The sequence below is a fragment of the Pararge aegeria genome, chromosome 1, assembly GCF_905163445.1.
Source record: "Pararge aegeria chromosome 1, ilParAegt1.1, whole genome shotgun sequence".
Lineage (NCBI taxonomy): Eukaryota > Metazoa > Arthropoda > Insecta > Lepidoptera > Nymphalidae > Pararge > Pararge aegeria.
Genome location: NC_053180.1, coordinates 7,590,813 through 7,604,615, shown reverse-complemented (window position 1 = coordinate 7,604,615; position 13,803 = coordinate 7,590,813). Strand labels below are relative to the sequence as shown.

Below are 13,803 nucleotides of genomic sequence, written 5' to 3'. Positions count from 1 at the left end.
TGTTTTTACTATTTCGTATTTGTACATAATACTAGCTGAGGCCGGCGACTTCGTCAGCGTTTGTTTTTGTTTTTAAAGCATATCGTAGTAGTTTATTTGAGAGATGTGTGGCATTCAATTTAGGTGTAGTTCTGCAAACATTTTGAAGTGGAATTCTTGTAAAAAAAAATCGGTGTAGTATTCAAAAATAACTTTTTCAATTAAGGGTTTCTATCCACAGGTCCACGGTCACGGTCGGATGATAATGAAAGAGAACTTTGATTATGTAGTATATATTTTTTATAAATCACAAATAGTTTTCTCAGCGCACGCCAAGTAAAAAATTTTATAGGCGTCATTTAGTTAGGTATATTATTGTAATTTTCTTAAGGATCTCGATTTAATTTGGAAATAATTAATAATTTAAATAAATAATAGCCTATGTTACTTCCTGATAGATTAGCAAGATATGGTTAAAATAAGCCAAGTTGTTTCGAAGCCTATTACGGTAAAAACAAACAAAAAAATCTTTTTTTTATAAAAATATTAGTTTCGATTAATATGCATAGTAATTTACAAGAAGACAATTTCAAAGCATCATCACTGATGTACTCAACCACTGAATATTACGACAGTGTTATCAACCCATCACAGGGTGGGTACAGGACACGGGTCACTTCTTTGAATGAGAAGGGTAAGGCCTGTAGTTTAACATACTAGCAAGTTAACGGCCGAGTGGCGCAGTGGGCAGCAACCTTGCATTCTGAGTCCAAGGCCGTGGGTTCGATTCCCACAACTGGAGAGTGTTTGTGAGATAAACATGAATGTTTTTCAGTGTCTGGGTGTTTATCTGTATATTATAAGTATTTATGTGTATTACATTCATAAATAAAATTCATCAGCTATCTCAGTACCCATAACACAAGCTACGCTTACTTTTGGGCTAGATGGCGATGTGTGTATTGTCGTATTATATTTATTTATATTCATTTAAGTGCGGTTAGGTAGACCAGACCACAGACCTTTGAGAATAGTGTATTATAGATAGGTTAGGGTAAAATGGCTCTTCGGATTTTAAAAATTGAAAAATAGATTTTATTAATATGAAGAATTATAATGCTTGTTTATGGCGGAAGCTAAGCCCTTGGTGACATCTCTCGTTAGCGAATGAAACTTTTGAAACTTCAATGTTTCTTACTAGATGGCGCGAGCAGTCGCTATAAGAGCTGAAAAAAAAGGCTTTAAGCTTTATCCAGTTGATCACTTGACAGTATTCTGTGACTAGATATTATGCTGATTTATATCCAGTGTTTGCTTTCATTAGGCTAAAAAATAATATAGCACCCAGTGCCTCTAACCCAGTTTTGGTGGCTGTTTCAGCTGTACGATGACATACCGTTGCCATTTCCGTACGGGAAAACAAATTAAAAAAATTCAATGGCTGTCAATGTCAATAAAGTTATCTGTTTTCAACTGACGTGTTGTTTTTTGTGGTGTTATTACAAAACAAGTTCAGGAATAACATTGCAATTGTCACATTAGTTGTTATTGGCTGAATTCTTGGTACCTCAAACCAATTGTGAGTGTAAGCCAATACTGCAAGAGCTTAATAACGATTGCGATTACCATAAAGATAAGATCAAAGTTTCTTAATACTGTTATGTTTAGTGTTATTTTAAATTTGACGTTTTGCATTGTAGACTGTAGTGTAAACAATAAAGAAAATTAATATTCGATAAGTTTGCATTTAATTAGAACAAGTTAAAACATTTTTACTGGTAAATATACACTCTTCAAATATGTTGAAAGCTGTGATACTCATTGGTGGACCTCAAAAAGGTAAGGTTTATTATGATAAAATTGTCACAACTTGCCCGGTGTTATCTTTACACTATATTTAGTATGTATTTCAATCATTCTAATACCATTTTAAATATTCTATACATAATCTATTTATGAACGTTCTATTGACATAACCCAGTAATGTAAAACACGAAACGTAGATTACTAAGAAAAGTAAGCAGTAAATTAATTTATTATTCCTAATCATTAATAGAATCTTTATGGTTACTGTATAAAATTCTTAGTAAAATAAATGACTCAACTCGTTTTACAGTAAGATAACAAGTCTGTTTAAATGGTCATATTATATTGTGCAAATGAAAAAGACTTTCGAGGGTATTTAGTACAATTTTACTAGGATATACAGGGTTAAATTAAAAATACCAGAGTTTATTTCATAGATAGAAATAATTAGACTATTATGTTTTTTCTATAAAGTGACATTACACTGTGAATCCAAATACATGTCAATGTTGCCAAACCGCTACGAGCATGCATAATAGAGTTGTGGTTTGCGTGCTGTTGTCCGTGTTACAGTACAGACAGAGTATCTAGTAACAAGAAGTGTATCTATGTAAAATATTGAATATTTCACAAATTATTGATTAAAAAAAGTTATAGAACAAAAGTTGTTAGTTTTAATGTTAACAACTACAGGCTGAGAGCTTTATGGTATTTTTATTTTACCCTATATAAAACCAATGAAATAGATTGCTGAGTTTCACTGAGCAAATTCATATAAACACATTCAGATAAAGAATGCTTTAAAATCATTGATGATTGAAATGATTGATTCCAACCATAGATATGTCACTGAAGAAATATAAATAAACCTTTACTTATCATGTTTCAAATAATTCACATATACAGACTTTCTAAAAAGCAAGACTATACTTGTAGTCAATGAGGATACAAACATTATGTTACACTTGGTCCACAATATAGAGATAGCAATACCACATCTATTACATTATTTATGTATATGGGATAAGCTATGTATTTCAAAAAAACAGAATCAATGTTGGTCTTATCTTCATAAGCTAAAGTCATTAATGTAGATTTTTTTTTTCAGGCACAAGGTTCCGTCCTCTCTCATTAGACACGCCGAAGCCACTGTTCCCCATCGCTGGACTCCCATTAATACAGCATCATATTAAAGCATGTAAAAGACTGGCACTCTGCAAGGAGATACTTATTATTGGTTCCTATACCACAACAACTATGGCACAATTTGTTAGTGATATGCAGATAGAGTATAGCCCTGTTATAATTAGGTATTTGTTTTTATATTTATTCTTAACTCATTATCATTAGCTCCACTGTTGGGCAAAGGGCTTCGTTTTGATGGTGTGTCATAAACCTAGGACCATGTTGCTATATTATAGGCAATGACATCAAGACTTAGGTAATGATTATTATCAAATTTGGACCTTGCCATGTTTAATAATAATAAATAATAAAAATACACACATCGCCATGTAGCCCCAAAGTAAGCGTAGCTTGTGTTATGGGTACTAAGATGACTGATGAATAATTATATGAGTAATATACATAAATACTTATAATAAAGCAGGGTCGCTGCCTACTGCGCCCAACGGCCGTCCAAGGTTTGTCTCAAGTCAATGTTATTCAAACAGCCTAATGGCCTGTTTGACACTGTCAGACTACCCTCAACTTTATGATTTGTCAGAAATTGCAGTAAATATTTAGAACATGTGCTGTACTAATACTACTACTATTATAAAATACTAATACTACTAATATTATAAAAGCGAAAGTGTGATTGTTTATTTATCCTTTAATTACACAGCAGTAGCACAGATCCTTTGGGATACCACTAAAGCATAATTCTGCTATCACTTCTTGTTTATTTATCCTTTAATTACACAGCAGTAGCACAGATCCTTTGGGATACCACTAAAGCATAATTCTGCTATCACTTCTTTACTCTTTATAACTCTAATACTACTAATACGATAATATAACTTCTTTATACTTGCTTTCCCATTTATAACAATAGTGGGGAAATATGAATACAGTACATGAAAATTATGCACGTACTCAAAGCTGCAGGCACTACATAATATATTATATAAATTCAGCTCCTGTATGTAAGTGTCCGCAAATCTCGAAAAGAAGCAAGTGACATTGACTTCAAATTTGTCCTCAAAATGAAAACCCATGTTTTCATCATTTCATTATCAATTTCAGAGTTTTTATATGCATAGTTTTGAATATATGACTGAGCTACAGTTAAGTATCGCCAAGTTCAGCTAGTTATACAGTAACTGTATAAATTTAACTGATTTATAAAAAAAATCTATTAAATTTTTACAGATATCTACAAGAGTTTACTCCTCTCGGTACTGGCGGAGGTTTGTACCACTTTAGGGACCAGGTTAGAGCGGGCAACCCCACTGCATTCTTCCTGTTAAATGGAGATGTATGTGGTGACTTTCCACTTGAAGAGCTGTGGGCTTTCCATGAAGAAATACCCAATGCTTTGGTGAGTACCAAGATAATAATATAGCTAGCAGTGTAGCAAGATTATAGTTAAGTACCTGCTATCAATTATAATTAGAAGAAGAAGAAGAAGAAATACTTTATTGCACACAAACATCAGAATATACATAAAATATAGAATAAACAACAACAAGAATTGTAGGCATGCAAAGGCGGCCTTATTGCTGCAAGCAATCTCTTACAGGCAACCTCTGACAGAAGGAAAAGCTGCAAGAGAGCGGGTTAGTGCAATTATACTACATATAATATACATATATATTCGGCAATAAATAGACATACATATAATATAAATAAATATATAAATACATATATAATAAATATATATATAAATACATACATAATTAAATAATGAAAAAAGAAAAATACAAAAAAAAAACACATTAATTACGATATTTGTTCAAATTACTTCACTCAAAGACAGATAGTAGTCTTTAAGACGACATTTAAATATATAGTTAGTAGTAGTAATAGAACTTTTTGCAACAAAACTCATCCGGGGAAGTAGTGCTACCATGCTTATTTCTGCAGCAGAGAAGCATTACTGCAATGCTGTGTTCAAGTGAGGTCTTAAAGTGAGGTCGCCTATGTAATTAATACTGTCCTTACTGCCATTAAAGACATGTTTGATGTTCAAAATAAATTCTTCTAACGTCCTATCCTTCTAATATATAATATAAGTAAGTGGGAAGTAGGATACTACTTGCTACAATCCTATCCTATCCTACTAATATTATAAATGCAAAATTTGGTATAGAATGATGGATTTTTGTTACTTGTTCACACAAAAAGTAGTGAAGCAATCTGACTGAAATTTGAAATAGACATAAATTATTACCTGAATTAATACAGAATACTATTCTTCTATTCTCGGATGAAGACGCAGGCTACAGCTTGTCCTTGAAGTAGTATTTAAAAAAAAGGCATCATTTAAATATAATAATGATATTTAAAAAAAAAAATTACATAATCGGGCCGAACTAAATTAAATCTATTTGAGTTTGATTTGTATGGTCTTTTTTAAGGTAACAATAATGGGCACAGAAGCGACCCGTCAGCAATCAATCCATTACGGTTGTATGGTCCAAGAACCCACCACTAACGCTGTGACACATTATGTAGAGAAACCAAACAGTTATATATCTACATTAATCAATTGTGGTGTTTATGTGTGCTCATTGCAAGTATTTCACACTATGGCAGACGCTTTACAAAATGAAAAAGGTGGATTTTACAGGTAATTAACCCTCAACTTGTGTGTGTGTCTGCTGTGGCACCTTATATCCCGAACGGATGAACCAATTTTTAATTGAGTTTATATTTTTATTTCATTACTTGTATAACTAAAGGGCAGACTTTAGTTTGTTTTTTTTTATCATAGACATGTTTTGCAGCAGAAACGGCCAAGGCAGTCCGCCTCCCGGTTATATGTCGTTCGAGCAAGACGTCTTGGCGCCACTGGCGGGGACTAATAAACTATACGCTATGCAGGTGTGTTTAAAATTATTTTAATATTTTGGTATAAGACCTTTTTGTGCTTTGCTTATTTTTTGCCACCACTGTTAGTATGATTGCAGGCACATAAGACTTAACACCTACGTTTGCCTCAGGTTTATGGATACAGGGCTGTAAATTGTAGGATGTGTTCCTTGTACGCCCTGCGAGGTTTAGAGGAGATGGTTTAATACTTACATATTTATTTTTATTTATTTATACACTTTATTTGAACACCACAAATAGAAAAAATAAAAACAATGGGCACAACAAAAATAAACTTAATAAGTAGGATACAAAGGGCGGCCTTATCGCTTAGTAGCGATCTCTTTCAAGCAACCTTGCTTGGAAGAGATCGCTTGAGATCGCTAGGATTAGCAAAACCAATGGAGACCGATTGGTGGGGTGTATAATTATTATATACATACTTACGAACAATAACACACTAATACTTATCCAGATTACACACATAAAATACTAATAACAATAAATAAAAATAATAAACTAATATATACTATAACATACGATACATACTTAAATATGTGTAAGAGCTAATCACTTACTTACCATCAATTACCATCATTGGTGCGCCACCAAAGAAGTAAATTAATAAAATACATTTCTATTTTTCACGTATTAAAACTTATATAACAATACGGACACTAAAACTGTGTAAATGATTAACATTATAGGTAGGCAACTGGTGGTCTCAGGTCAAAACGGCCGGTTCAGCGATCTATGCGAACCGCCATTATCTGGAAATCCAACCTTGGTTGAAGCAAAAGCCTTGTCAAATCTTGCCCTACGTGTATATACACCCGTCGTCTGACGTCGACAGTACTGCAGTGGTAAGTACAAATTATTTATTTACTAGGATGTAATCGGATTAAACCGTTCCACTCTCAGATACCTAGTTCTTGGCTGAGTCATAGGCCGACAGTCTTACGAAGGACAAAAGGGTTTATAAACCAGTATTTAAAACCCAATAACGATGATTTATCCTGATTACGGTCGCTTTTAACTTGACGACTTGCTTGCGGTGAGCGCTGTGGTTTGAGCTACCGTCCCATCGGATTGTTTGTAGAACAGAAAATAATAAAATAAAATAAAAGTGAATAAAACAGAACAGAACAGCATAGAAAAGAAGAGAACTGAGTAGAATAAAATAAGACAGAACAGTATAGAATAAAATAGAATAGAACAGAAAAGAAAAGAACAGAATAGAATAGGACAGAAGAGAACTGAGTAGAGTAAACTAAGACAGAACAGAACAGAATAGACTAGAACAGATCAGTCTAGAATAAAATAGGACAGAACAGATAGAATAGAACAGAATAGCATAGAATAGAATAGGACGGAAGAGAACTGAGTAGAATAGAACAGAATAGAACAGAACAGGACAGAATGGAATAGAATAGAATAAAAGAGAATAAAATAGAATAGAATATAACAGAAGAAATTATAAACTATCAATAATATTACATGAAATTCCGCAAAGTAACGCCTACTTCTATCCAATCTCTGGAGATGAACCATCGTGGCCCAAATCAGTCAGGGAAAATACTTCGGTAATTTCGTAAATATACCTATTGTTTTGTTACAGATAGGACCTAACGTATCGATAGGAGAGGGGGTCACGGTTAAAGCTGGCGTACGGATAAAGGAATCTATTATATTGAACAACGCAACGATAAATGAGCATGCACTGGTGATGTATTCAGTTGGTAAGTATATATCGTACATGTGAAAGGAAGATAGAAAGAAAAATAGTTTTATTACATTACGCCACACATTAAAATGTCAACGATTTTTGTGGCACAGCCTAGAAAAAGGGTGCCAGCTCAACATTCTGCTGCATGCGCTATGCAGTATGGCAGGTGACACTTGCAATAGACCTCGTGTGCTGCGCTCGATACCTGAGCCACAAGTGAGCGACGTGCATTCACGAGCCCTTCGGTTGTGTCTTTGCAGTGTAACATATACCTACGTACAAACATACATTTGGACAAGATATTCCGCCTTTAAGGCAATTACATCTATTCCTACGAGCCCATGGCTGCGAGTGATGCATTACAAGAGAGCACTTCTTAAACCTAACAGTCATCGATAGATAAGTCGCTGCGATTGGCTTAAATACAGTTTTAGCCAGACTACCCAGCATGCAGCCAATGACAACAATGGTGGCGCTGCTTTAATGCATCACTCGGTGTATGAGCTATAAATTGAGAAACGTTTCCAAATATCCAGATTTTTAGCCCAATATCGGATCGCCCAATATCAATTTAACGAACGGTTTGCGCTCAAGAAGTACCTACCAATGCTTCCTGCGGAAAAGGATGGCATCAGTTTTAGCAAAAGTTATCTACTTGGTTTAAGAGTTAAATACATCCGAAACCCCAGAGTCATATTAGCCGCGGGCGGAGCTGTGAGAGTTCTATATATCATTATTATATATGAACTCTTGTCTAATTATACAAAAATGATGTGTTGTTCGTTAGTCTTAAGTCACTTAAACTCGAGAAAGGCTGGACCGATTCTGCTAATTTAGGTCTTAATATATTCGACGAAATTTGTAATTTTATTTTAATTTCGATGTACCCAGTGACACTCTCACGACTAAGAAGACGAATCTATTGACGCCTCTCGCATAAATATACTATAAGCCTTTTTGGCTCTAGTATATAGAAATATAATGTGCCAACCAGTAGATTTCATGGAGGGTATGCACAGGGTATGCATATGATATAAAATGAAGAAAATCTCCAGTATGAGTTATAAAAAACTTAACGATAGGTAAGAGTTATAAAAAGCCTACCCCTAAATATTTATAACTCTTTCTGGAGATGTTTTTCATTTTGCATCATCTGCATACCCTCTATGCACGCCAATGATACTAACACACACATAGACTCAAAAAACACATCCTTCCTTCTTTGTGTGAAAAATAAGAAATCTAACGTTAATTTGTTATTTTGTCGTATTTGTGTATAGTTGGTCAAGGTGCATCAGTGGGTGAGTGGTCACGCGTGGAGGGAACTCCTTCCGATCCCGACCCGGACAAACCGTTCGCTAAGATGGACAACGTACCGCTGTTTAACAGTGAAGGCAGGCTCAACCCGTCCATCACTGTGTTAGGTAAGCTGGCACTACAGATAACGTGAGTTAGTAGTAGTAGTATTAGTAGTTTGTCGACCTCCCTGGCGGTGAGCGCTGTGGTTTTAATTTAGAGGTACCTAGGTACCTAGGTAACCTAGGTTCGATTCCCAGATAGGGGCAATTTGGGAATTTATACTTTCCTGAAATTCCCCAGCACGGCTAGCATGGGCGGGAGACAATTATCCCCGGGGAAAGGATATGAATTTATCTTCTCCCACAGCTTTATCAACTCTCAGAGCACTGGCGCACAAGTGGAAATAATATCCAATTAATAATATGTGTATTAATAAACGGGGGCAAACTTCTCCTGTTCCATGTTCCAGTGAACAGCAGGTGGGTATGTTAATTATATCCCTTGTCAGGGGATATAATCGGGGGATATAGTTTTTATCTCCCGCCCGTGCTAGCCCTGCTGGTCTGGTCTGGTGGGACGCTTCAGTCGGGGCTAGTTATCACCCAACCGCCAAAGCGATTTAGCGTTCCGGTACAATGTCGCGAAGCAAGTGATTAGGGATATATAACTGCCATACTCCCCTAACAGGTACACTAATCCTCAACTCAGTTAACACCAGGTGTGGTTACAGTCAAGGGCTAACTTGTAATGAAATAAAAAGAAAAACAAGAGCTTGTTGTTGCCATGCTTGTTTATGCCGCAGCATTGAAGGGAAGGAAGAAGGGCGTGATTTCCGGTGTAATTATAGGTACATCAAGCCGTGATAGCCCAGTGGGTAGGACTTCACTTTCGGGGGGGCGAGTTCGAATCCCAGCATGCACCTCTTACTTTTCCAAGTTATGTGCGTATGAAGCAATAAAAAAAAAACAAGATCTTGCTTGCACTTGCTTCAGCTGTGAAAAGGAAAACATCGTGACGAAACCTTTAAACCTAAGAGTTCTCCATAATGTTTTCAAAGGTGTGCGAAGTCCGCCAATCTGAACTGGGCCAGCGTGGTGGACTATGGCCTTAACCCTTTCTCATTGTGAGAGAAGACCCGTGCCATGTAGTGGGCCGGTAATATGATGAGGCTTATCACATTCTTCAGATTAAAATAACAATCATTATTTTCGAACTAGGTTTCTCCGAAAAGAAGGCCGAAACTCTAACCACTAGGCTATAACCGCTTAAAAACATATATTAATTTATTTTTACCTGCAGGTTCCGGAGTCGTGGTCCCAGCGGAAAGAATCGTTCTGAACTCAATAGTTCTACCGCACAAACAATTATCTAGGAGTTTCAAAAACGAGATCATTTTATAGTGTAAATATATAATAAGTAGTAATGTAACTCTTGACAATATACAATTTTATTTTATTTAAAATAATATTATATAAAAAATGTTATTTATATTATAAAGAGGCATTGGTGGTAACTATAGATAAATTTGTATATGTGTCTCTGTTTTGTATATAGCCAGTGATTTTAATGAAAATAGGGTTTGCTTTCGCACAATTCTAATAACAATGTTGAGATTTTGATTGGGAACTTTGAATTTACTGAGTCAAAATTGAGAGATATATCTCGGAGTTCCAAATGTTTTTCAATTCAGGGTACCTATTGTGACCTACGTGTACTTGTTTACGCGAGAGAGTTAACTATTGTATAGTAAAAGAGCTCCATCTAGTTAGAATAGTGGGAAACAGTACTTTCACTTTAGATTCCATATTTCTTGTGTCATGTGTATGGCAGAAAATCGAGACAGCGCCATCTAGTTAAAATCCTATTTCCCGGGACTTTAACTAGATCGCGCTGTCTCGATTACATACGAAACGTAGTTAACTTTTACGCCTTCGAATAGACGTAGGTAGAAAATCTCAGACAGGGCACTCAGAGCAAAGTCAAAGTATGTTTCACTTTATAGATCACAGCCCAAATAACATATCTATTTCGCAATTAGGTACTGGCATGCAGGTAATAAGGTCACAATTGTGTGTAAGCTACTTGTTAAACACACACAAACGTAAGGCTTACATAAAACCGCACCCCACGCGACGCCACGTGTATCGAGACAAATCAAAACGATGTCATTTCGTGTCAAACTAATAAACACGTGACTTGTTGTCAGGTATTAGTTTTGGTATGGTTTCTTGGCATACACAAGTAAATAATCAATGAAATTAACTCATACTCATAACATATCTTGCTATTCAGAGCTTATAACTATGTAAAACAATAAACATAAATCAGTCTAGAAGCATAATCCGACCGTTACGTAGTGGATAAAACATCACAAATTTTATTCTCGACGGTTCGTTCTTTATTCATATCAGTTAAAATGTGAGAACAATATCAGGTACTGAAATCAGCAAGGTAAAGTGTGTAGGTTGACTGGGTGGATTGACCGCTCGTTTTCGACTTCGCATTAAGCATTACGGCCTGAAATTGATGGGGCGCATGAGAGTACAATCTTAGTTTATATAATAACACACTGTACACGTTCAAAAAACACCAATTAAAGAGCGGTTTATATAACGTTTAAAGATCGATTTGTTTATCCGAAGCCGGTTTTACTTTAATAAATGTTGGTTATTTTTAATTAGTTGGTTGCTTTTTGTACCATCAAGCCTGATTTGACTCAACACGCTAGAGGTCGCGTCGGGTGGCGTTGTGTGTTGCAAATTAAATGTTCATGCCACTCTACTGTTTATGAGGTCGCTACCAAGTATTTTATTAGTGTTTAAAAATTTATTTAAATACGGTACTCGTATGTGCAAATGTCAAACTACATTTTCACAAAATATTTACCAGTTATCTGTTCGTCTCATCTCTTCATAAGAATAATAATTATAGTCGTTTATAATTATGTTTACATACCTAAACTAGATAGAATATTGTTAAACAAAAAATTATGACTTTTTATAGATTATTTTGTATATTTTGGTACCTAAGATTACAATTTTTAAGCACACGGTACGTTTTTGTTTGCAAAATTATCCCATTCTATGATTTGTTATTTATATTTATGCATATTTATTACTCGCAACTAACTGCTTCATGCAATGGTCAGCATTTTCTGGGTTCAAATCTCAATTTTGTGTAGGGGTTTTTCTGTGATAAAAATTTTCGTACAATCCAAAGTTAGAAAAATTGTTGTGTTCACCTTTTCACCACGTTAACTATACTCTATGTTCTCACTTGTCTTAAGACGCAAACAATCTTTTCATAACTTGTAAATAATCTTTCAAAAATAGAAGAAAAACAAATGCGTTGAAAATAAGAAGAGATATTCTTTATGAATAAATAAATAAATATATTAAATAAAATAAATATATTACAACAATACACACGTCGCCATCTAGGCCCAAAGTAAGCGTAGCTTGTGTTATGGGTACTAAGATGACTGTTGAATATTTTTATAAATAAAATACATAAATACTTAGAATATACATATAAACACCCAGACACTGAAAAATATTCATGCTCATCACACGAACATTTTCCAGTTGTGGGAATCGAACCCACGGCCTTGGACTCAGAAAGCAGGATCGCTGCAAACTGCGCCAATCGGCCGTCATGCCTAATGACTATTATGTTATAACTATTGGTGGACGGTTTGTGTATGCCTAAAATCTCCTTAGAGCAGGCGTTACTTATTTACCTTGCCTTGTTTGTCGTTAGTGAAAATGGGCATAAATCCATTTCTACTATTAGAGAGACCTGTACCCAGCTGTAGGACGTCAATAAGTCAATAGTAAAATCTATGAATGAATGGTGAGGATGATATTAATATGGATGTCGTAGCTATCACCGTCACGATCTTTGTGATGTCAGGTTTGGCACCGGTAACGGATAATACTTAAGCCAGCGCGGCTACCAAACGCCAATCACGCATTAACGATATTAACAACTTGTCAAAATAATTATCTATAACCACTAGGGTGGCGCAAAAGGAGGTAAGCTCAAAAAAAAATTTTAAAAGGTCGCACAGAAATTTTTAAAATTTCAAAAATCGTTTTTGTTTTTTTTTTCTTGTTACGGTATATTTATATAGACCATAAAAAATAAGTTCCTGACAGTTTCAATTAAAAATACAAATTTTAAAAGGTCGCTCAGAATTTTTTTTTATTTGCATGTGCGTTACTTTGGATTTTGTCGAGCGACCTTTTAATTCAAATTCAGCTCATAAAACATCGAAAACCGATATTTTTTCACGTGAGACTAAAAAGAAAAAAATCGGTTTATTTGCGCCACCCTAATAACCACGTATGAGAGATAGATAACTTTCAAAATAAATATTTACCACTACCACCCTACTAAAAATGCCGCAATTATAGTTTGGTAATTTGAGCTAACCAAAGCTCGGCTATATTTTTTGATAAAAAATGTAATTTTCGTATGCGCTTCACCTATTTAAACAATAAAATGCGAACTCCGAAACTATTCAGAGCTCAAGAAATAGAAGACGGCTCGAGAGTCTTTCAGCGGCGATGGAGAGAGCTATGCTGGGAGTATCGTAGACATGATCAAATCAGGAATGAGGAGATATAAGAAAGAGTCGCGGGTAATGGGCGGGACGCATAGCTCGGAGAACTGATGTACTTTGGCACGCACCGGTAAACGCAGCTTTGGTCGGCCCCAATTGCGGGGGACAGACTACATCATAAGTGTCGCTGGAAGCCGCTGGAAACAAGACGGTCTGGACCGTGGATTTTGGAACGCCCTAAAAACGTCCACCAGTGGGCATCAATTAATTGACATAGCGATGATGACCTAATTGCATAGCTATTTACATTCATTTTGTCGAAAAATCTAAATAAAGTATGGTTTCTATTTTTGACAGCTTTACTTAAGTATAACAATCGTAAAATATCTCAAAT

General features: G+C 35.3%; 1 protein-coding gene across 2 annotated transcripts; it reads left to right on the top strand.

The window, feature by feature from the left end:
• The first annotated feature begins 1,520 nt into the window (after positions 1-1,520).
• LOC120624373 (mannose-1-phosphate guanyltransferase alpha) lies at positions 1,521-11,894 on the top strand. 2 transcript variants are annotated; one of them, XM_039890891.1, is made up of 9 exons: positions 1,521-1,818; positions 2,894-3,095; positions 4,159-4,327; positions 5,367-5,578; positions 5,739-5,832; positions 6,528-6,683; positions 7,439-7,559; positions 8,827-8,970; positions 10,145-11,894. In XM_039890891.1, the coding sequence occupies exons 1-9, from the start codon at positions 1,779-1,781 to the stop codon at positions 10,243-10,245; spliced, it is 1,239 nt and encodes a 412-aa protein (XP_039746825.1). In that variant the 5' UTR covers positions 1,521-1,778; the 3' UTR covers positions 10,246-11,894. The 2 variants fall into 2 exon arrangements, with proteins under 2 accessions (XP_039746825.1, XP_039746815.1); XM_039890881.1 differs by having other exon boundaries at positions 5,736-5,832.
• Positions 11,895-13,803: the final 1,909 nt, after the last annotated feature.